Source organism: Haliaeetus leucocephalus, unplaced genomic scaffold (genome assembly GCF_000737465.1).
Source record: "Haliaeetus leucocephalus isolate CR32 unplaced genomic scaffold, Haliaeetus_leucocephalus-4.0 Scaffold656, whole genome shotgun sequence".
NCBI classification, from domain to species: domain Eukaryota; kingdom Metazoa; phylum Chordata; class Aves; order Accipitriformes; family Accipitridae; genus Haliaeetus; species Haliaeetus leucocephalus.
Genome location: NW_010973092.1, coordinates 2,766,148 through 2,791,103, shown reverse-complemented (window position 1 = coordinate 2,791,103; position 24,956 = coordinate 2,766,148). Strand labels below are relative to the sequence as shown.

At 41.4% G+C, this 24,956-nt stretch overlaps 1 protein-coding gene across 1 annotated transcript in view; it reads left to right on the top strand.

Annotated features, from left to right (window-relative positions):
* The window catches only part of FSTL4 (follistatin-like 4), an 86,967-nt gene that overhangs the window by 38,272 nt on the left and 23,739 nt on the right, over positions 1–24,956 (top strand). The window contains exons 2-3 of the mRNA XM_010579191.1: positions 8,642–8,808; positions 21,812–21,932. Of these exons, the coding sequence (XP_010577493.1) occupies positions 8,642–8,808; positions 21,812–21,932 (288 nt within the window). The remainder of the gene's footprint in view (positions 1–8,641; positions 8,809–21,811; positions 21,933–24,956) is intronic.

Genomic DNA, 24,956 nt, shown 5'->3' with positions numbered 1-24,956 from the left:
GGGGTTTATAGAGCAGCCGTAAAAATTCACTCCAGGGAGAAACTCGGCACACCAGATCCTCCACCAGAAGCTATCTTTTTCTGCCTTAAATCAGGTATAAATCAGTTCAGCTGCTGTAACTTACAGAACTTCCAAAAAAAAGTTCAGTGGTTTCATATGTTTTTTGGTCCTCCGAAACTCAGAAATGCTGTATTTTAAATACAGATAGTGGCTGTTCTTAAAAGTTTCCTTGCTTTGAAAGAACCTGCCCATACTAAAGAGTTCTCCATTTCAAAGCTAAGGAATTTCTGAAGGCCTGGGAAAAACTTTTGAACTCCCGTGATGGTAATTAGCGAGTGATCTCTCCTTGTCCTTATCTTGGCCGGCTGGCACTGGCTCTGTCAGACGTAGGAGAAGCTTCTAGCAGCTTCTCACAGAAGCCACCCCCATAGCCCCCCCACTACCAAAACCTTGCCAAGCAAACTCAATACAACCTTTTACAAGAGACAAGTGTTGCTGTGCAAAACTCAGAGAGCAGCTGTAACACCTCTCATCAGTCCCAAAAAACCCATAATGTTCTTTTTTTTCTGTGGATTCAGTGAGAGATTTCAATATTGCTCTCCCAGTTATTTGGAGAGTATGTGTACTACAGTATATAGTATATATAAAGTATGGTTTTGACTCTTCTTAAGAAAAAGAGACAAATCTTTTCAGTCAAGTGTTTAACTGGCATGACTACCAGAAGTAATTAGGAGAGCCTATTAGACCATTAGCAATTTTACTTTTCAAATTAATAAATTGACTGGGGAAATGCATGGCTGTTACAATCTAGGCAGGACATTGTTGACACAACATGGGAATATTTTATCAAAAATTAATCATATCAACATTGCTCTCAATCTGTGGGAAATAGGAATTTAAAATAAAAACAAATGCATTTATGTAAACTATTCTCTAAAATAGACTACTTATGCCTATTTACATAATGAATCCATCACTTATCACCCTCAGGAGATTAGATGATTAAGCACTGAACAACTTATATTTATTCATGTACTTTCAAGAATGAATAAATTATCCTTTTCTGCACAAACTAAATGTTCTCTTCCTGATTAGTAACAGGGGGGTAGCGATGGGATTTTATGATGGAAAGTGTGTTGCTTGTTTTCTTTAAAAACAAAAAAAAAAAAGGACAAGACATTGATCTTCACAATACAGTACATAAAGAAGCTGTGTTTGGTTAAAAGTCAATATAAGTGATTTTTAGCAAATTTATTAGCTATGTGAATGTTCTTGATACAAATTCATGTGGGAAAGCTGGGCTTCTTTTCTTGCATCTGTATGATTTTTTGAAGGAATTTATGTATAATTTAGATAAAAATCTAAGCAGCTGTTTGAACAGAGTTTGCCTCTCCAGATGTAGACGTTTCCAGTGCAGGTGGCTCTATTGGATTTACTCACCTGATGTTTCTCTGTAGTCCGTGTAAGAAATTGGCCTTGCCTGGGAGCAAATCACTCCATCCCACAATATGGCCAAGCCAGGCGTGGTGACCTGGGGCCCCGCGTGGGCTCTGGAGGAGATTCAGATGCCAGCTCAGAGGTGGTACCAGCCTCCAGATCTCTGAAGTTCAGGACAGAGCCAGGAAAGAAATGCCCTTGGCTGCTCTCAAATCCAACAGCTGGAAAGGGTGCTCGTCCCTCCCTGAGGGCGTTTCTTCACTCTTCCAGGGGGTTCAGGGGAATATGCAGGTATTTCACAGGAGCAAGGGCAGCTTGGTCTGCAGGTGAAGTCCTAATTCCTCTTAGAAGCTGGACCAGACTGAGATCGTTTTTCCTCCTTCAAGTTAAGCTTTGTTTTATTCTGCGCATTCTCGTTATCTAACTAATCAACTACTTTGAACAACCTGATCTCTTGAAAGATGTCCCAGCGGTGAAGGTCCCTTCCAACGCAAACCATTCTGTGATATGGCAGTGATAGTGTATTATGAACATACAAAACGTCTCAGTTGCTGAAGAAAAGTAAAAGGCATTGTAATTTTTAATTGTTTTAATAGCTGCTTTCCTCTTACATTTAATCTAAAAGTCTTGGTCACACAGACTACAGAAGAGTTGTTCAACTTGACAGGGATGAGAGACGGGGTCTTGTCCTCTAGCACCAAGCCAGAGCTGAATATCGCTGGTGATTTGCACACATTTATTCTGAATTCCACGACAAGACGGGTTTTAGCTTTCAGTGCAACGTTGGGACCTACCTCAGGGAGTCATAGCCTGTGGCCTTCAAGAGTAATGACAGGAGAGGGCTTGAGGTACTAAATTCTTTCATACTGCTAGAAATATGATTATGCTCTTTTATGACTTAGAAAACAGCATTACTAATTTAGCAGAGAATTTACAATAAAATGATTCCTGAAGTAGCACGCCCAAGGTCCTGAGGATTTATAAATTACATTAAGAACTTGAATTATTGCAGTTACAAAATAAAGCTGAGATATGAAAATTTTTACTTAGCTTTAGAAATCACTTTATTATTCACATTAATTAAGCTTACAAGCCTTAGAGGAATGCTGCATTGTGGTACCTCTTTTTTGAGGGAAACCAGACTCCTAAAACGTCCCATGGAGGTCAGCTGGGCAGTGGTGGGTCCCACCAAAGGTGGCCAGGGGCAGAGCCAGCTCTTGATGGTGTTTTTCACAGGTTATAAAGCCGGAAGGCTCATCCTGAACTGATGCAGGAGCTGTAGGAATTCTCCAGGTTAATTAATTGTGAACAACTTTAATCATGTTCATTAACAGCTCTAATGTTGTTAATTAATAACATAAACATTTTTAGCAGCATGACTGGCTTTACGGTAATTCTAAGTTGGTGTTCAGAAAATGGAGTTTTCTTTTGGGGCTGGGTGATGGATAGTCCTTTCACCTGACTCTGGACAGGTGAGAAGACAGCAAATACTTCTAGGTAAGACTGGCTTGTTGAACCTTAATAACCAGCAAAATGTGATAGCATGGCAACATTTCTTCTGGAGATAGTCCTAAGAACAGCCGGTGTGACAGGTTTGCAAAGGCGTGCAAACCCAGGGTGATTTGTCTGCTAAGGTTTTTATTAGTTCATTTATTTGGTCTACAGAGTCAGGTAGAAACTAAATCACAGGGTATTTTTCAAATACCCTAATGCTAATACAAGTAATTTATAAGCGTATTATACAGTGCTTTACAGATTCAGACCCACTGTGAACTGCCCTTCATTTCTTTTAATCTCTCTCCACAGTGACTAATTAGATGACCACATCTCATCCCAGGGTCTCCCAAACAGTATCACCAGAGTCACTCTTTGGCTGGCCAATTTTCATGTTCAATTGCATCTTTATAAATACATCTCACATACAACACGGTCATTTTAAAATCAATTAGCTGCAGTTGGCTCAGATTTAAAAGGGTCTAAAATTGCTCTCCCTTCTCTAAGCAAAGCCAAATACATCTCATCAAAATTATTGGGGAAAAAAAAGTAATTATAAAAGGTATATCGTGTTTTTTCCTCTGATCCATTAGTTGTTTTGATTTTCTTGATTCAGTTAGCTCCTCACCTGAGAATGTATTCAGCTAGACAAGACTCTTCTATTGGAACAAATGCTAAAATCACCATTGAGCTTGGTTCAGGCAATAAAGAGATTTTACTAATGCAATGCAGTGCATAAACACAGCTGCAGGACTTGGAGAATTGAGTGGAGGCTAAAGTTTTCATCCCATTAAATCAATCCTGACTCGAACCATTGCTGGAGAATCATGATGTATTTAGGGCTACGTTACCCATGCTTCAGTTCACAAACAAAAGGTCTCTTTGCTCAGGAGCATTAATTTGGGGGCAAGAATCTGCGCTTGAGACTCTCTTTGAAAGTCATCCTCCCATTTTTTCAAACAAGGCTACATTTTGGTTCATTGCCTCCCCACTGAGAGTGGTTACAGGATTAAAAAATTATTGCCCTGTCCCCTAAGCAGAATCTAAGCGATAGAGTCAGTTGCTCCCTATTCTGTTTCAGCAAGGGAAGATGCCCATGAACAAATGTAACAATGATTAAAGGTGGCAACAATGTATTAAAAAGTATATTTTCTTTAGATTTTAGGGAAGAGATCTAATTAATGATACTAAGCACTTTTTAAAGTGTGAAATCTGTTTCCATAGGTAGTGTAGCATGAGCAAAGGCAGGCAGGCAACCAACATTTACTATGTAAATTATCTCCACGCAGTGCTAAATCAATGAGTTTTTCTCCATAGATGCTCATTCCAGGTTGCTCCCTATAATGACCTCAATTATACATGTCTTCATTGTGAAATTATGATTGCCTTTGGCGGGCTGCAAATGACAGCAGAGAAAAAGATTTCCATGATAAAACAGCACAACAAGTAATACCTGCTCGCATTAGTATGCACAGCTTGCAAAGGTGCAGTGCAACTCCAGCTTAGCACCTTAAGAAATAAAATTGGAGCGGAGGGGGGGCCGAGGAAAATGTTCAACAGTATCTTGACATTTTTAACAAGAAAAGGAATTAGTAAGGCTTCACGTTCTCAAATGTGTCTCCGTGGGACCTGGTATTGCAAGAAATTTAACATAAGAACGTCAGAATGGCTACACCTGGGTCACCAAAGGGCCACAGTGCTTCGCAGCCTCCCTCGGACTGAAAGTAATAGCAGAGAGAAAAGGTGTGAGAGGCAGGGCAGAGCGATCCTTCCCCTCAAAAACCTCTTGGCACTGACCGCTGGCACACGGGGAGTGATCCCTCACCCTCCTGAACGGCGGAGACGGGTTTGAAGACGGCGCTGCCCTAATTCCTGAAGCCACACAGTTTTCAGGCACTGAGCTGCTGCCATCGCCAAAGGAGAGTTGGCAACGTCCCGGCTGCCTTTTACTGACCTTGATCTTGTTCTACATTTGGTGCAGTACCTGACGAAAGATTAGTCCCGGACCTCTGACACGCAGAGACACAGTTACACCCGTTCCTTCTTAAAGGTGATTATTATGAAGGTTTTACCCTTGTCTTGAACTACTAAAAGCTGAGTCAAAAATGATAGCATCCCATTCTCTGATGATAGCCTCTCTCTCTGATGGCAGGGTAGTTGGCAGGAACCTTTTTTTATTTCCACCTGGAACGGACTGAGGAGTTGCTTCAACTGAAATCCCGGAGAAGAGTACCAGGTTTGACATGACTTGATAAATATGATCAGCTAGGACTGATACTGGTTGAATCCATTGAATATAGAAAGCTGTTTTGCATGCATCATCCTGCAGAATTTCCAAATGAACATAAAATTGCTCCGGTTTAGGACCAAATTCCATTCCAGCCTGTGTTCTGCAAGTGAGCGCACTTTGAATATTACCCATTTGTTCTGTTCAGTTTTATATGCGTGGTAAAAATCCTTTTATCTCCTAAAGGTTTTTTGAAATAAAATGAACAGTGTTCAATACTTAATCTAGAGGCTCTACACAAAATCATTATGGTGACTTGAATAATTTGTACACATAATCCAACCAGCATCAGTGTGTCTAAGCTCTATAACTTAGGTACGAGATTCTGAGGTTTTTAAAAGATTTTTAAAAAGCCCAGCTTTCGCATCCTCCTAGGGAATTTCTGTTTCCTCCCCAATACACCTGGTTGTGTAAGAAAATCTTTTCTATTGATAACAATAAAGCAATGACTAAAGCCACACAAAGTAATCCTGTTATTAGTAGAAAGGCTTTTAGATGTTAATAAGATGCCCTCAAACAAACTCCATAGAAATACTCAAAGGAGGAGTGTGTTTGTATTGTTAAAGTGGTCTGTACTAATTACACACTTTAACATAAAAAGTCACCTCTTGACCTGATAGCAGCTCGTCCAAGAATGGCAGCTATGCAAGGTGTCTGCTTAATTAAAAGTTAATGTATTTTTCATTACTGTGGTTCTAAAACGTAAAGCCAAAGCCTCTTTAGCTGTTATTTGGAAGATGGGCAGGGAGCCTTAAATTCTACTGCAACAAAACACTCAGAAAATGTTGCTGAAGAGGGAGCTGATGGAGCCCAGCATGAGCCAGGGAGCTCAAGGCAGTGTGAGAAACGGCAGAGGGAATTAAGGAAAACAGTAAGATGAAAAAAACAGTTCTCTTGTAAATGAATGACCCTCGATTTCATTTCTCCTCAAGAAAAGATGTCCTCATTAGCCCTACTCCATGCTACAGATTATTGTAATTATCAGTTCTTTATCCTGTCAAGTGCACTCCAGATATTTTATTCATAAACCAGAGCTTGTCCTTACGCCGCAGACAACCCCGTTATGCCCCCGGGGGCTGGTCGCCCACCACGGCGGGGGGAGCCTGGTGGGACGGGCAGCAGCTCTCACCTCGTCCCACGGGTCCCTGCGGGTGATGGGATTTAATGATGTATTATTACCTGTTCCTGGCTTTGCTGCTAACCTGCTCAGTGACCTCGGGTGGGTAGCGTTCTCCTTCCCTTCCCGATCCTCCTCTGTCTCCCCATTGGGATTTTAAGGTTTCGGGTGCAGAAACTGCTTGACGGTCTGACTGCGTCCGGCTGTCTTCGCCTGTAACGCCTGCGGGAGCCACCCCAACCCAAATAATAGCAGTAAGTTGGTCAAACATTCCTGGTTTTGATCAGCTATGTATCACAACTATAGTTACCATTTCTTTAAAACAGCTGGTACTCTTTCTAAAATAGCACTAGGAATATTAAGCGGGAGAATGGCTAACCACTGGCAGACACGACATGCAATGCTGTATTGATCTTCGCAGCCCTAAGTCAGCCTCAGATCTACAGTGGTGAATACAATTTTTGGCACATTCAATTAACTTCTCATTTACGTGGAAGAAGCGGGAAGAGAAAGGATGCAGAGCTGTTTGGGTGCTGCTGCACAAGCAAGTTTTGCACTACATGTTCACGATCAGTTGCTAGACCGGTGCACTGAAGTGAGTCCTTTCAGGCTTCCCAAGGCTACTGAAATAGACTGAATATTTTACTGAACAGATTTAACAGATTTACTACTCAAGAGATGTTAAAGCAATTTTTCAATTAGAGGGTATGTGAAGAGATGGAAAATTACGCTTGCCAAAGTAGATGCTTTTTTTTATTTTTATTCCATGCATTTCCATAGTGTAAGCCCCATAAATGAGTGCAAGATTTTCCCACCAAAGCTGTTAACTTTTAAGGCAAAATCACATCTTAAGCTGTGAACTGACATGATAAAAATGAGTGTTTGGAGTCGCTGGAAGTCAGTGCTTCTACAGAGGGCTGGAAGAAAGTGCACATAGCATTTAGATCTTACCAATGCAGATACACTGTAAGTGATAGGCAGGTCTTGTGCGGGTTGTAAGGACAGAGATGTGAAGCAAGCAAGTAGGATGAAGAGTAATTTTGCCAGCTGACGGGAGGGAGTAACCTGATCCCATACGTAATTTTATAGTGTCAGCGCTGCTTGAAGTGGTTTTTCCCAAAGTGCATGGCCTTGGGTGAGGCAGCGTCGGTCTCTTTGATCCCTGTTTTACCGCAGTTAATGCCAGTGGACGTAAGGAAGGAGGGGCCGTGAGGCCAGGAGAGGGTGGTTCATTCCCCAGTCCAGGTTTCTGAGTTGGCTGAAGCAATGTAATACCAAAGCGCTGTGAGCATTCCCCATTCATCTCAATGGGCCGTTACCTTGAAAGACCAGTTTTCAGCATTTATATGCAATATAGTTTCAAGGCTTTCTTATTGCAGAGCCTGTGAATGAGAGTAAGCAAAAAACATCATGTGAATGATAAAACTGTGAATGCAGCAGCTTTGACAATGTGGCCTGATTGCCCTTTTGCTGGCTCACTGCTGCTGAAATGCTTAATAACAACAAGCTGCACCCACCTGTCTGTGTGGCCACACATGGCAAAATACGCAGACACATCTTGTGAGCGTTGGCCAGAAGGAAATGATGTGACGTGGTGTGGTTTCAGAGGTGTTGGTGTGGTTTTCAGTAAGGCCTGCTGCCTCAGGTGTTTCTTTTGTGCAGTACATGTAAGTCAAAATAACTGAATTTTTAAAATTTAAATAAAGTATGAGAAAGCTTCTCACTCCTTGGTTAGAAGAACATCTGTATGTTAGATGCCATACATGGCTGCATTTGGTACAGGAGTTTTCGTGCTTGGTGACTTCCAATATTTGGGCAGTTTAAAACTGGGTTTATTTATATTTCAGTGACAACAGTCTTACGTTAATTCTTCCTCTTCAAGGAAAGAACCTGACTCATTCTTGTGCCTTTTCAAAGGACCTTGGCAGGAGTCCTCGAGAGAAACAAACGCAGATGCTCTTAAGCAGGGAGAGCTTTTGCTTGTCCTCCTGTTGCCAGCTGCTTTGTAGACTTAACTATTGCAGCCAGGCTTGCCAGAGGACCCATCTTAGTGCCCTCACGCCACAACCACCGCTAGGTGCCTCAGGAAAATGATGCAGCAAGTTTGATTGTGGCAGATTCAATTTCTGTGTCTCTTACTTGGCTTTAGTGTTTAGGGGGTTTTTGCAGCATAGATAATCCATCTCCTTGCTAAAATCCTTCAAAGTTATTCCTGGAATGAGGCAGAAGGCAGGCAGAGGAGGGAGAAGGGGAACAGCTTCCCTTTGTAGTATTTCATATTATTCCTGTGCTGTTGCCTTTTGCAGAGGTGGTTCGGCTGAGCCTGCCGGAGGACCAGAAGATCAGCGTTACCACCATCACAGTTGGCCTGAGCACCGTTCTGACGTGCAGCATCCGCGGGGCTCTGCGGCCTCCCATCATCTGGAAGCGCAACGGCGTCATCCTCAACTTCCTCGACTTGGAGGACATCAATGTAAGTCCTGAATTACTCTTGTCATTTTCTTTTTAGAGCATTGAATATGACTTCATTTAACAGATGATAGTTTTAAGGGAACAAGTTTTATCTAGTTATTATTATGGAAAACTGGAAGCTGGTGTGATATTTTGTTTTTATGTGAATATGTCTCAGGAATAAAAGTGAAACAACGTATATGCAGCTGAGAGTAGGGGTACTTGTAATATGTTATTATGAAATTAAAACTCGGTGCTGTAATAACCCAGCACTTAAATAGCACTGGTGCTTCATCCCTTGTTGCTCATTCAGTTTGGTGCAACCTGTGGTCCACGGACAGCAGCCCTGGAAACCCAGAGGAAGGCAGCTCTACAGACCATTAACTCCTCAGGGAACTCGTTCCCAGTACAAAGAAACAGGTTAATTGAGAGCATGAAACAATACATTTATGGTTGGCAATGAAATCTCTCCTCTATCTAAATCAAATAATACGTTTTTATCTCTGTTCCTCCTGTTTCACTTGCCTTTCAGCCAATTCTCGTGTCTCATTCCTTGGCTACTATTTCTGATGAGCAGTTTAAAATACGGGAGTATTCAGCAGGGTGTGGCAATACCCTCACAGGAAGGAAGATGAATCTCTTTTAATTCGCAGTGCTGGTCTGATGTGTGAGTCATAGTTTGTTGTAAAGACAATACCTGAATAATGGTGTAAACTACTCATTTATTTCATAACGTTTAATTACGGAGAGAGTGGAAAGTAGTGTACAAAAAATATGGTCTGTATTTCATTTCTCTTTGCATTAAAGTACACAGTAAATCAGGTTTTATTTTAATTACACTACAGCAAGAGTTGATTTATATTTTTGTTCAGCTCTTGTTAATTTGATAACCACTCAGTTCAGAGTTGTTACAGGCAATACTGTAGCTCCCTAAATTGTTGTGTATCCAGGATTGCTGAAATGTGAAAAATCTTTGTTTTACTCTTCTGCGTTAATACGTGAAAATTATAGCACACGGGGCAGAAATACACATTGCAACTCAGTACATTATTTGTTGACTCTACCTTAGCAGGAAAATTGTGTGCACTATGTGTAGGTGATTACTGTGTGCACAAACTCAGTAATTACAACCATCTAAACATTCTTTTCTTTTCATCAAAGCAAGTATTACCCTTTTAAAATGCATTTCTTGTCACCGTTTGGAGCATGACGTTGAAATGCAACATGAAACCAGCAAACATCCCGCTGCAGGATTGGCACGGGACTACGCAGGAACCGTAATGGGGACGCACAGGATGGCACAGCCAGCCTGAAGCCGGTGTACCTGACCAGATTTCTGATAGACATCCATCAGTACCAGGGTTAGAATAACGACCTTCGGGTCACTGACACTGAAAATACGTGGAAACCTGCCAAGCCGCGATGCGCGAAGTCAGGTGTTCCCTGCTGTAGTTTGAGCGCAGCGTAGTGAGCCGTGCAGGTGGTTGACCTGGCAGCTTACTGCCCGTACCGCCTGGTGTGAATATTCTTCAGAACAGATCTATTCCTTGACACAGATTAAGCTTAGTAAAGATTACACATGCTGCCAATGTGCTCAGTTTAATCTGTAGTGAGCAAATTCCACAGCTTTGTGTGATCGGAGTCTAGAAGGAGCCTTTTCTTTTGGCAGTTATATTCACTAGATAGATCTGAGACATTGTGGTTTTAGGGTCAGTTTTGTTGGGCTCAGGACTGAGCTGGGGTTAGAAGCAAGGGTCAGCTGTTCTGAAATCTTATTTCCACACACTCTGGAGGCTCAAGAGCGGTCTCAGAATTTTTTGGCCAAAAGTAAAGAAAATTCCAGGTATTTCTCTTACCTGTATGAAATTTTTGTTATGATCACATTATTCTTAAAAGATTAAAGTTCATGTGTGAACTGGACACAAAATGAAAGTCCAGGAATAGGAGTAGAAACACATCCTTGAAGTGTCGATAGCACGTGGCTCTGAGGCTTCATTTACAACTCCTACTGTTTTAAACAGAATTTTGAGGAGTACATTTTCATGCCAGTTCCTCCCTAATTTAGCACTGGCCCAGATGGATTTCTGGTTTACTTATAGTAAAGTAGTTCTCTTTCTCGTTGATTATTAAATGTTAAGAGTTACGTCCTTGCACATAAACTGAGTGGTTCCTGAATGATCCAGCACCCCCTAGCACAGTACCATGCAATACAGCAGAAAAAAATAATCACTTTTTGATCTGTTTGAACTAGTACATCACTGAGAAACTATATCAAACGAGCACTCTGAGATTCTTACATGGAGGAAAAACAGGATTTATGCCTCAATTTTCATGTTTGACCTGTCAGTTTATGACCTCTATCACCTTGTCATATAACACCTGCTACTAGTGCGCATCAACTCTTTTTTTAATCTAATAAACAACCTCCACACCTTTTTCGTCCTTAATTAAACAGTAAAGCTTTTTATGTTCCGTATATATCACTGCCATCTGTATTCTGGTCTGGTTGCTTGAGGTGACACAATTTGGGGTTTACCGTCTTTTATTTTCCCTCTTCCACTATGGGCAATCTGTGGGACTCTTGGGCTCAGGTGTGTCCCCTCTCTGGGTACTGAGGACGGGCACCTGCATGTCTGAAGCGCTTGTTCGTAGCAGGGATGAAGAGATGGTCCTTCAGCTGGTAAATCCAGTCTTTTTCTTTAGATTAATCACAAGTTTAAAAAGTCCTGTACTCAGGGGGCAGGAGCCACGTTCATCGGCAGCATGGACACACTTGGGTTTGGGGTTGATACTTGCGTGTAGCATGGAGCGGCATCAACATTCGCTTTGCGGCTTGTGGCGTGAAAATACGTGGAGCCGTGCATGCTCAACAGCGTGGGGTGGGGTGGGTGGCAGCAGACGGTTCAAAGCTTCAGCCTTTCGTGGGTACAGAAACTCACATTAAACAATAGTCTATTTAAAGGCATTGACAGCAGGAAAGTAAAGGCAGTGTGCTTCTTAATATACTTGAAGTCAGTTAATTAAATTACTTCAGTTTTCTTTTAGTATGCCTCAAGCAGAAACTCGATTGCATTTCTGCTTTTCACAATAAGGTTAGCAATTTGGCTAATTGGAAGTGCAACAGGAGATTAATTGTACCTTTTTAACTTCAAGAAAATCCTCCCTGCTCCTGGCACAATGGTAATCACATACAAACCTACAGGATATTCGCACACTCGGAAAAATCCTCGTATTATATTTCAATTAAACTCTTTCTCTTTTAAATGCTAATTCAAGAAATCAGATGAAAAAAGAAGCCCAACTCTGGAAAAAACCAGAATCCTTCCAACTAGGTGTGAGAGCAGCACAGGAGAGGCACCGCTGAGAAGTCCTTCGTGGCTTTATTCTCTCCAGATTCGTGACAAATGTGACAGGAGAAGGTTGACTGTGTTCCAGATTGATACTAGAAGTGACAAAGATGGTCAACAAAAACCTAGGTAATCCTAAATTTGCGCAGAACTGAAAGGTTGAAAATTACTGTAAAGCCTGGTTGTTCAAGCGCATTACTTAAATCATTTTTATGTGATAAGTTGATTGGCAACAAAATATTAATAATTTTTCATTGCTGTCTTAATCAGAAGCTTTCATAAGCAACATAGTAATAATTTGTCTTGTCCTGTCTGTGAAGAACTCTGTTAATGAGTTGTCACATAGCTATTGCAAAAGAACCATCTTAATGGTACATGTAATTAAACAATTTTTCATGCAAACATTTAAGATTGCTTTTAGCATAAAAATATTATTTGTCCATAAATTACCCATCCATATTATTTATCCATTAGAAGTCCCTTTGCAGCTGTACTTTATAAAAAGTCACATCAACTTTTCTCGTGCAGAAAATAACTATAATGTTGCTGAAACTGATAAGATTGCGATAGCTATAAATTGATTTCTGACTACAAATAGTGAAGTGGTTAAAATGTGTCATCTTTCAAAATAATATATTTTTGCCCCCTAGGAACAAGCAGTATGTTTTCCCAAATACATGATTATGAAAGCATTCCTCAGTTTGAAAATATAATAAACTCCTCATGGAGTCAAATGTATTTATACAGTATTTATAGGATATTGTTTCACATGATTTGATATTATCTCCAGAGAAACATATGTAAATTAATAAACAAAATTTATAAGCAAAAGTTATTCCTTCAAAAGCATGGTGGAAGCATACAAGAACAACACAGATTACCATAAGAAAACAAATGTTACCGAATACAGGTAGATGAGAATTTGATGAATTGCCAAGTGTAATGCAGGTAGCTATAACATAAATTCATGAGTGTCTTTCATTATTCATTTCATATTAATCTGTACACTTCAACTCAAATCTGCGTTAGATCATTAGTTCAAAAAATAAGCTTTTCATAACAGATCATTGAAATACAGGTTTCTTTGTTCCTGCTGATGCCAGGTAGGATGGCATGTCCTTGCTCTCCCAAAAAATCCCGTCCAGGGACAAGCGCAAGACTCCAGAGTCAAGTCCCACATGGTGGAAGGCACACCTGGGAATTAAAGGCAGGGGAGAGAGAGTGCTTTGCAGCTACTTTATGACTTGTCTTTCTCCTCGTTGGATGAAAAAACAATAATTGCCCCTAAAAAGCATGCTCCCAGGAGTTAACAGGATGCAGCATATCATTTGTTTACTATTGTCAATTGCATGTATCGATCAGCTTATCTTGCACAAAGTACACCGAGAAATGTCCAGTAAGATGTCCACGTGCCAAATTCTCGAAGCAGTCTTGAACGTTCCTGTCCCACCTCAGGCATTGTATTACAGTGTCAGGATGTCGCACAGGCTGAAAGACTGATGGGTTGAAGCTGGGATGAGACAAGTCCAGGTCGAAGCTGTTCAGCACCAGGACGAAGTTCCCGGTTTGGGAAACGGTGGAGCAGCAGCTCCTGGGAGTGCGGCAGCATGTCCTGCTAAGGCTGGCCCAGTTCCCATGCGTCTCCTCTGCCATTGCCTCCCATCAGGGGAGGGAAACCTCTGCTCTCACCTTCGGCCATTCTTGCCTTTGGTAAGGCCATGTGAAGAAAGTCTGGGTTTTGCTGCTGGGGTTCCTGTCATCACCCAAGACCCCGGAGGCACCAGAGATACATCGGCTGAGCTCAGAGGTGTAAGTCCCTGCTTTGAGGACAAGGAGTGATTCTCTTCTCCAAACACGTTCGCCTCTTCCCCATACAAATCTGTGTGCCTTACTCTGGCTGAATCCAAGCCTGCCTCCATCTCTGCCCACCCAACCTCTGCCAGGTCCCGGGTGCAAAGAGCGTTAGGAAGTGGCAGAAGTGAACCTGGGGGGGCACAGACCCCTTTCTAAATCGTTGATTGCTCATACTCCACATCTACCTGCGCACCCGGGAAGATTCACCTCCACGTATATATTGACGTTTGTCCGTCTCGACCACGACAATGACTCTTACAAGATCTGTGCTTACCTGCCTTGATACACATTTCATGTCTATTCATGTAAATGTCCATTTTCCGTATATAATATTTGAAACCCAAAGCAAATGGCGAACCTTTAAAGTGCAAGTCACTTGGATTAGATTTCTCATTAGAACAGGCTGTATGAAGGCGATATATGCCTGTTGATGGTTTTAATGTAGTTTCACTGTTAAATAATAAAAAGGTCATGCGTGAATAACCCCACTTAATACCTTGCTAATAGAAATCGGGCTGTTAAAATTATCAAACCCTGTGTCATCCTAGATGCTGCAGTAATACTGCGATGGGAGTAAATTACAGGAAGTTGCATGTTTAAAGCCAAGTTTTTTTCTTTCAAATCAAAGTTTAAGAAATTGCACAGTGCTTATAGTATCTTAGGTCTTTGCAGGCTCTAAAATAGAGGTTAAGTGGAAAATTAATACTTGCAGTATTTTCAGAATATATAGTCTCTCACTTTGCTGTAATGAAGATCTTGTATCCAACTTGTGCCTTCACTGGAATAGCTCATTTTTGGGTCACAGACCAAAGTTTGTAGGTGATTATTGCAATGCGGAAATACCTTCATGGAGACAATAGAGTTGTTCACCTGGTCCTAAATAGCCAGTGGAGTATAAGGCTTCACCTTCCTAAACAGCCTGATTTTGTGGAGGAAGATGATACTCTGGGGTGTTTTTGTTTTGCTTGCATTTTTAGAGGCATATAGGGCACATACCTCGTGAAATTGTTGAGAAACCTGAGATGTTAGATGGAACTCTCCTATAGATGAATTGCATGTACTCAGTCTGGGTTTTATAGCAGAAAACTATGACTGTGAATGCAGCGTGAATCTTCTAAAAATGAGCAAGAAGAAAGGAGTGAGCCCATCTGCTGTGAAGTATTAAGGTAACTAGACTGGCACGCTTAAAAAAATGCATTAGAAAAAAATTGAGAATGAGATGAATTAGGACTCTGAAATCAGTTGTGCTCTCCCATACCTGCTCTGACTGTTGCAACTGGTGATTTAATTACAGACCAAAATCCATGAATCCCCATTATCTACCTCTGTACTGTAGGGAGAAAGTTGGAGTTTATGAATATAATTTCCTACCCAGATTGGTACTTACCTGTTCAGTCATGGTCTTTGCATTTCTCTGAAATGTCCAGTAGATCCAATTAATAGAAACATTTCACTAAATCCCTACTATGCTAATTCCTCCCTTCCAACAGCTCCAGCAGGAAGACCTACCATTGATTTTCCTCATTGGGTTGTCTCTGAGTTTCTCAGGATATAAAAGCAATCCATTTTTTCCTATATTCTAATTGTACAACTATCTAAAAAGTTCATTTCCATATGTGCAAGGCAAAAACTTTTTTGGCTCACCAGCAAAGTCTCACATTGTGCTAAATTCTTTGAGCAGAAAAACAAGAAAAGATAAATTAATACCCCATCAGGCTGTGTTTGCAATAGTTTTCTGGCATTTGCTTAAGGCTGAATTTTTCTCCATGTAAATTACTAAAGTGATAGCATGTGTAAAACCAAGAACAAATAATATTAATGAAGCATAAGTTCTCAGCTTGTCTCTGGAAATGAATTATTAAAAGCACCAAAGAAAGTGATTTAAGAGCCCATGACTAATTTAGTTTTTATTATTTTTATATGAATCACTCATGAATCTATTGTAAAAAAGATCAGAGACATTTGATTAGTGAGGAGAAATCATTTTCAAAGTGATAGCCATTGTTGTAGATTTTGCATAATAATAATCTCATTAAATGCTTGGGTACATTTTGTTTTAAAATCCTGTAAATATTATCAGAGAGAGATTTCTAGGACTCTGAGGATCAGGCAAGCTTTTTTAACGTGAACTAGTTAATATATTTCTGTTGCTGTGCTGGTTACTATGAAATTGTGATGGTGTTTTTCTTTGTCTAGTGGAAAACCGGTGATGCCAGCTAGCACCAGTGCCGGGACTGGTTTTGTCAGTAGGCAGCGAAACCACATGGGGAAGGCTCCCAGCTTCACTGGACTTGGTGGAAAGGGCTGAAAGGGAAGGGTTTAAAAGTGAAGCAAATTATTATTATTATTTAGAAAGAAATCCCAGCAACCGGTAGGACTCTCCTAAGAGAAGAAACCACTCGGGGAGCTTTATTCCCTCTGTCGTTATTTCTGCTATGAACACTTTTAAATCAGCATGGTGAGGGGGTATCGACCATCTTTGGGACTCACCCCCAACGTATAGTAGGAGCATTCAATATCTAACTGGGGTGGTTTAAAATCGCCGTGTAGGTTTAAAATCGGGGAGCATGTACCCCATAGTGCCGCACTGCGGCGTGACGTGCGCCAGCGGTTGCCGATAGCTGGAGAGACGGGGAGATCATCTGGGGTTTCTGTCACTGGGACTCGTTTTCCCTGTTCCTTCTTCCTATTTATAGCTATAAGGCCAGTGGTTTTTTTCTCAAGTAACTGGAAGTTCTCCTAAAAAATAATAAGCCTGAATCTACTCTATGCTAATTCCTCTTCAAACTTCCTGGAAATCAAGAACCCTTGCCAAAAATTTAAAGGATTTTAAATATGTTTCTGTTCTGCGTTGGAACAACCCCAAGACCTGTTAGAAAGCTTCATGAAAAAGCATCTGACATGGGTAAAAAAGGCGGGTGGGGGGTCAGTGCCCCGCACCCTCCGGCATCGCCCCGGCTGCCCGCTCGGCAGTCCCAGGTTAACGGGGGCTCCTTCTCCGCCGGCTGCGTTCCCGGGTGTCAGAGCAGGAGATTTGTGGCATCACAGTCACATATTGGATTTCACTTGAGACAGTATGTGAACGAGATTTACAAGCAATATGCAATGTTTTACACATTTCTAAGCGCGGTGTCTCCAAGCCGCGACAGATTGCATGACCAAGGAATGCATTAGAAGGGAGGAATGGGATAAATAAATATGAAAAATCTTCTGTTTGGAGAGACCGATGTCTTGGGTAATCAGTAGTGATGGAAAGGAAACACAATACAAAAAAAAGTACATATCCATTTTCTAGGATCTGCTTTGTTATTTTTTGAAATTGACTCTGTGCAGTAGCAACTTTTTTTATTTTTTAGATTACTGAGCTGTTATCAATTTAAAATGCAGGGTGGCATATTTTTTTAATCTTGAAAAGTTAAAACAGATTCTGAGGTCACTTAATCAGTCCTTTATTTGAAGGGTAACTGCAAGACATAAAAGAAGCTCATGAAGGGCAGAGAACTTCTTATTCAAAAAAGGGAGAGAAAACATGAGACAAACTGCTGGAAAAGTCAATTTATCATCTGCCACTAGTCACCCTTATCAATTATGAGAAATTATAAGCATAGCTTGCTGAATTATTTTTTTTTACCAGAACGTGTAATGTTATTTTATAATGAACTTCATAAAATAGAGGTGATGAACACCCTTTCCTTATCTGGCCACTTTGATGCAAGGCTCATCAGTTTGTGGAGTTAGAATGGTTTCTGCCTCTTATTTTCATCGCTTCTGTTTCTTCCTCTTCACGAGAAAATTCACCTTCAGTGGTAAATGAGGAAAGCCATGTCTCAGAAGTTACTTTTTTTCCTTCCTCCTGGCTGCCAGTCCTTTTTCATGGGATGATACAGAAAAATGTCTTTTCAGTTCACCATTGGGCGTTACTGGGGTAGGAGCGGAGCAGTCCCAGCTCCCAGGGGGGTGCAGCACTTGCTGAGACTCCTGGACTGCCCTGAGATACTCTGCTTTTAAAGGTGGGATAGTTTTAGGGAGAGAAGCATTACATTACATTGCTTTTATAGATGTTTATGGTTCCCTCTGACTGCTTTCAAGCTCGTGGTGATTTGGAAACCTGGCTTTGCAAGCAAGATCCATTTGAAAAAAAGTCAAAAGCACCTAAAATGTTTCCTCTGCCTTTTCCCAGTGTGAATTCTTCCCGTTCCCTCTGCCCACCCCGTCCTCTGCCCTGCCAGTTCTCCCAGCAAGCTTACGTGTGTGTGTGTTTGGGTGGAGGGATGGAGCTCAGAACCTGAGTCTCTAAAAATGTTTTGTGCTAAACAGTTTCTGAGAACTTCTGTTCAAATTGCTCCCGCTTTCCTGATGCACGTTTTTGAGAGGCAAGAAGTCCTTATGGACCTGCAGTTCCTTCTCAGCTTGATAAAATTGTGTGCAGCGCTATGGTGTTACACCCTGTCGAGGACCGCTTCCCAGCAAACCAAAACAGCAGCTAAGCACGTGTTAGTGTTAATTTACACCCCGGTTACTACAGTGGCAGCGGCAAGAGAAGCACCCGAGCAGCTCGTGGGAGCTGCCAAAGGCAGTGCAGCATGGAGGGCTGTGGGAAATAGCCCAAATATACCAGGGCTGCCCACTGCCAGCCTGGGACGGCTTCCCGCTGCGCTGCAGGACTCCTGGCTGGGATGAGTGCAAGACGTTGTTAGAGGCTATTAAGGAATCGAAGACTTATTGTTTCCTAACGCTCTAGGGCTTGGAATTTTATGGCACTTTCAAATATACCCTTATAAAATACACACAGAAAGTGCTTGTGTGTAAGAATGCATGCATATATGTAAAATGTAACTGTGCAATCCTAATATACTAATTATATCCACAGGGAGACACAAGGAGAAACCGTGAGCTGCAGTAAACACACAGAAAGAGTAATTAATTTGTTAGAGAATTCAGTATTCTTTTTGTAGCAGCAAAAGGTTCAGTGTTGAACCTAAATTTCGTAATCACTTTTTCCTTCCCACGTCTAATACTGGTCATTCCTAATAACATTGTAGTCTTATGTGAATTTACTGTGTGTGTGCAAGTTCTAATACAGGACAGATAATTTCCTTCTATGCCTGACATAAATGATACGGTGTTAACCTAAATCATCTTTGATAACCTTCTTTAAGTGCTCGAAGTCAGAAAATAGTTTTTAAAGTCATAAACCATGCTTTTACCAATATAAGCTTCTCTTTACAAGAAAAATGCATTTGGAGAGGAAGAGAATAATACTATAATCTTGCATCAGTTTGTTTTTGCAAGGGTCTTTACTTATATTAATACATTTGTATGCATTGGAAAAAACAGATCATCCGTAAAAAGACAATTACAGAGCACAAACCGAGCATTTATAATATTTTTCTGAGATTTCTTAAAGGAAGCAACATACTTAAAACAGAGAAGATTTTATTGTCCTGTTTTTCTACAACTCCTTATAAATCATTCCATAAAAGTAGCCATCCTGCTTTTATTGATCAAAACTCAATTTGAGTTGCTTTGGGATTAACTTTAAAAACTGTTGTTAAGTCCCCTCCACTGCAAGCATGTCATGCAAATATCATTTGAACAGGGTTGATATCTTTTCTGTTTGCAGTTACTCGTGTGTCTTTGCTTTCTGGCAGGAAAGATCTAGCTGACCAGAAAACAGGCAAATGCTTGAAATGGGAATTTTTGAGTAGATATTTGTAATAATGTATTGGGTGGCTTAACCAGCTTATCTCCTAGTGTAGATGCCAAATCTGCCTGACGCCCAAGGTGGCAGTAATAGCTGAGATGCTTTTGATTCTAGATAATGAATTTCAGGATCATCTGTGGATTTACTGTTATTCTTTATATGTTCGTACATTTGCCTTAAGGCAGCATATAGCAGAGCCAGGGTGGTTATATCTGTGCTCTCTCAGGTCAAGGTCTGTGCTTTGGGAAGGGTTGTTGTCCTGCCTGTAAACTCTGTATTTCTCAGTGCTCGCTCTCAATCTGCCTTGTAACATGTCTGAAAACCAGGCAAGGTCCCAAACTTCCCTTCCTCCCTGCCAGTGCTGGCCTGCCACTGAGAGGAGAGGCATGAAGACGTTTCTCTGATGCCAGACAGAAGTTACTGGAGAAGATTCAAGAGCCAGCAGAAGTAGTGCCAGATCAATCCCGTACTGCAAGAGATGGGCTACTTTGTGCTTTTCTTTAAGGGTGCCAGCTGGCATTGCAAGTCTGCCTCAGCATCGCAGCTTCCTTCAAAAAATGTTCGAAGTGTCATGGCTGGAGAGGAAAGCTTGAAACTGTAAAGCAGATGCACCCTGAAGAGGCAGGAAAAGTGAGATATAAGGAGCCCCAAATGGTTTTGGTTTAGAAAGCAGCCCATCCAATGATCAAACAACTCTTGCTCATAATTTCTGAGCACCTGGCAGGGGGTTTGGCAGTAACAGCTCGGATGAGGATGTTTCCGTGTAGCGTTGGACCTGTCGTGGGCGCAGCGGGGAAAGGAGCGGCGTCAGCACCTCCGTGCGTCGATTCCCTTTCTCCCTCACCAAGAAACTGGGACCCGAGTTCTTGACTCCCAACCAGCAGAGCAAAGTTGCATTCCTATTTTACGCCTGCCACCCCAGTAGGTCCGATCAAGTCGTGCTGGAAGACCCCGGCTGGGAGGTTTTCCCCCTCCTCAGCGCACCACGGTGCTGCGCTTCCATTTCACTCGGGGTGGCCGTGCTGGGCAAGGGTGGGAGCGGGCAGGACTTGGTGTAGGGGCTTTCCCCGTACACCCCTTGGCTGCAGGCTGGGCTTTCCACCCACACAGTGGAAATTTGGAAAAAAAAGTCCTAGGGTTTTCACGAGCAAAACCACTCTTCAGCACTCACCCTGTTGTACTGCGTTTGTGCCACCCCGATTCTAAGTTGAATTTACCGTACTTTTGCAGTGGAATTCTGCAAAGAGTTTAGTTTCGCATGTTTCACACGTGGAGCTAATTAAAGAAAAATTGTTCTTTAAGCTCATGAACTGTTTTTTAAATGTATCCTTCTGGGTTTGCCTAGAAGTACAAACATTCTGGAGCTGCAGAAGTCTGAACATTAATGGAGTAACAAGAGAAGCTGCTTCGTATACCCATCAGTGCTGTGGTTCTGTTAGCTATAATTTGAAATAAATTCCTAAGCAGGGCACTTGTACAGCATATTCAAGTGCCAAAACCTCTCTGCTAACTCATATTCTCCCCATCTATAATCAAAAATTGAAGTAATGCAAGAGCAGATCTAGGAAGATGAAAGGGATAAAGAAAGATACTTGTCAAGCAGTTACAGATCAAAACAAGTTTGAGAAAATGCTTTTTGTCTTCTTCCTCGTCTCCTGCCTAGGATATTGTCTGAGATAAGTGACAAACAGTTTCAGTTCTTTCTCATCAAGTCTCAAGGTTACAGTGCATTTTCTGAGAACCAGCTTAGATAAAGGAAACCTTAACCCACCCAGAAGTTAGCATTTTATGCATCTGAGGTTAACGGGTAGATATTAAGTTCCCCTGTAAATTAAACAGCTGAAGATTGCCATCTTTTTTATGTGGAAAGAGCACCTTGTTAGCAACCAGCATAAAAGTTCATGTTCTCAGATGAGTTACCTTGCCTTACTCTTAAATTGCCGCTCATTTTCTCTCTGCGTGTTGATTTATGAACTTTAAAACTTAGTGTTCAAAATTCAAGCTGTGTTGCCAAGATGCGGTGCTATCAAAACCACTGAACAGGTAGTCTCCCTTCATGTGGTGTTTAAAATATTTTTACTAAATAATAAGGCACCTTTCCTGTCTTTTGTTACATACAGGATTTTGGAGAAGATGATTCCCTCTACATCACCAAGGTAACAACTATTCACATGGGCAATTACACCTGTCATGCCTACGGCTACGAAGAGCTGTATCAGACCCACATCCTTCAGGTGAATGGTTAGTAAATGGCATATATGACAATCCATGAAAACGTTCCCGTAAGCAAAGTTGCGTGTTAATCTCATTTGCACAGAGACGTGAAAGGCCACGCACCAAATTGTCTGTGTACAAAAGTGAATGCAGTTCGGGGTTTGCTCACTCCTGCTATCACGCAGGCAATCAAAAAGATAGGTACCAAGGGGGGACGTATATAATTACCTGGGCTTCAGCAGGTATCCTAACTGTAAAACAAGCTGTCAATAACATTTCCATAGTTAAGAGCAGTGTTTCAAAGCATCTTTTAGACTAATTACTACTTTTGTCAATAGAAGCATCGCTTCAACAATTTCTTCTTTCAGAAAATCATTTCTGTTGCATGAAGTAGCCCAGGATATTTAAATAAATACAGCACAGTGTTTCTAAAACTAGCTCTCTAACTCCCAGCTATATATCAGATTATTACCTGCTTGTAGTTGGCTTGGTTCGCTAAGGGCTATTTACATTGGCTAAAGATATGGCCCACTGGGCTGCAAAATGAGGGCAAACCATTTTACAGGTGAGAGAATCACATGGGGCATATTCCAGCATTCTCGTTCACCTCCGTCCCCTGGACCACATTTGCTCCTGGCAGCACTTGTATTCAGGCATTTGCTATCTTTCTTCTGACCTCAAACTCAGTCAGTCGGATATAGTTTAAAATTACATTAGCTTAAGCTGGCATTTCACCGAGGAACTAGCCCATGGAGTATCCACCTCCCAGCAGCAAAATCAGTGTCCAACTTTAAACCCACAGTTACATGTGCTAATATGACCAGCGGTACAGAATAGGAGACGGGGTAACCCGTTGCTCCCTATGGGTAGATTTTGACATACTCTGCTTTGAAACTATTTAATTTTACAGGAAAATTCAGTAACTTTATTACAGGGGATATATTATAAGGAAAATTACTATTTAGGTCTTTCTCTAGATGTGCACAGACCTTTACAAAGGAGGGCTTTCAACTGGTAAAAGCAGATAGCTATACACAGGTTAATAGAGAGAGGCTGACACAAAGCGAAACAGTAAAAAAGGGATATTTATGCACTTTAAGAAGTGCCATGGTGGACGTGGGGTTTAGGTTTGACTGCAGCTCAGGTCTTCTGGACGTGTGTAAGTGTTCCCCACCCACAGCGAGTACCTGGAGGAGAGCACGAAGCATCCAGTTGATTTGAATGAAAACTGACTTAATGTTTCTACATAATAATTTGTCATCTTTTCAGCTAGTAAAGTCTCAGCAATGTGGATAACTAGATTGTGCATGCTGCAGCTGGGAAAATAGGTTTCCTTCCTCAAAGTACTATTTGTTTGATGAATGGCAGTTGAAAGAAAAGCGAGCTAACAACTTAATCCCGTGTATATTATGTGATATATTATGAGGCTTGAATGGAGTTTAGTTGGCAGACAACAATGTAGACTTTATCATCACTGAGAATATAAGGCCCAAAGGCTTTGAAACTAAAACCAGAATGAGAGGAAAGCTAGATGGAGTGTGGGGAGGGGTTGATTCGTTTCATACTCATGCCTGCCACTTAGATTTAACTTGTTGTTGAAAGATCCCATTTTCTTTTCAAATGGAAGTTTCACACCACAGCTGCGTGTGGTTTTTCTTACTAATAGAAGAACGCTGTTATGCAAAAAAACCCCACTATCCATGTTGGCTTTTTAATGTTGCTATATAGTCACTAAATGCATGGCAAAAAATGCCATGCATTCTGGTATCAACCCAGACTTGCTAGAAAACACTGCAGGGTCTAGAAATCTTTGTCTCACAGCATTGATATTCCCATGCAAGCCATTAGGTTTTGCAAAGCTGGGTTTTTGCAGTTTTTGACGTGGCTGGCTGACTGCCCACATCCCTAAATTCTCTCCTGTTCTGCCTGTGTCATGGCTTCCTCCAGCAGCTGATGTTGGGGCAACAGCACCGATGACGGGACAGTGTTGCCTACCTTCAGACGGGTGGTGGGGTTCCCGAGGCAGAGCCCTTCTCAGGAAATCCTTCTCGGCTTTTAGTAACTTAAAGGACAAATTGAGGAATTTCTCTTGACAGGAGTAGGGAGAAGAAACGGAGCCAAGCTGAATTGAGTGAAGATGCTGAGAATCTAAGTATAGTTGATGGGCACTGTTCAGCACTGGGGATTGTCTCTGTCTGTCTGTATCAAACTAAAAACTCCATCTTCAACATGGGAGGTTTTTTGTTGCTTTTCTGTATTAGACTAAAAGAGTAAGAGAATGTGACAGAACCAAGTCAGCCAGAACTTGGGTGTATCTGCTCGTCTGTCTCCTCCAGGGAGGGACTGATACACTTTTAACATCAAAAACACAGGGGTTTTTTATTCTGTAAAAACAATCAGATTTTTTTTTTCCTTTTTAATAGAGAGAACTCCAAGTTTCTCTGTTGGGAAAGAGTAGAGGAAGAAGAATCAACTGGAAGTGAAAAGATTTATCTCCAGCCCTTCCCAAGCTCAGTGTGTCTGTACAGGCAGGTCCCAACTTTTAGACTGCGTTTCAGTTAATTCAGTGTTTTTAAAGCTGCAGTAACTCTGCCAGTGACCTTTGATCCTTTTTGTCCCACCTGGGCCCTGGCTTACTGTTCCTGCTGAGGCCCATCAGTCCAGCTTACAAAATGCTTCCCTTCTATTGCCTTTTTCTCCTTAAAAGAATCTGAGCCTAGTTCTATGCACCTTCTTTATAGGCTTTTATCCAACATATTATATTCTTTTTATCTTGCTTTCTCCTTTGTCTCTTTTTAGAACATAACACTAGCTTGTAACAGCTCATTGATTAGGTGATACAGAAAATTAGGAAATATAAACTTAAATAGAAAGCTTGGAGCCTGATTTTGACAAAATTAAGTTTCTGAGATTCAGAGCTCTAGTTGAATGTATTACAAACTAATCAAATTTATCAAAAGTTTACCCATAGAAAGCCTTGCTTTCATCCCAGTATGTTGTCATTGTTGTTCCTTTTCTTGCCCAAGGAAAGTAAATTCACTTCATCGCGGT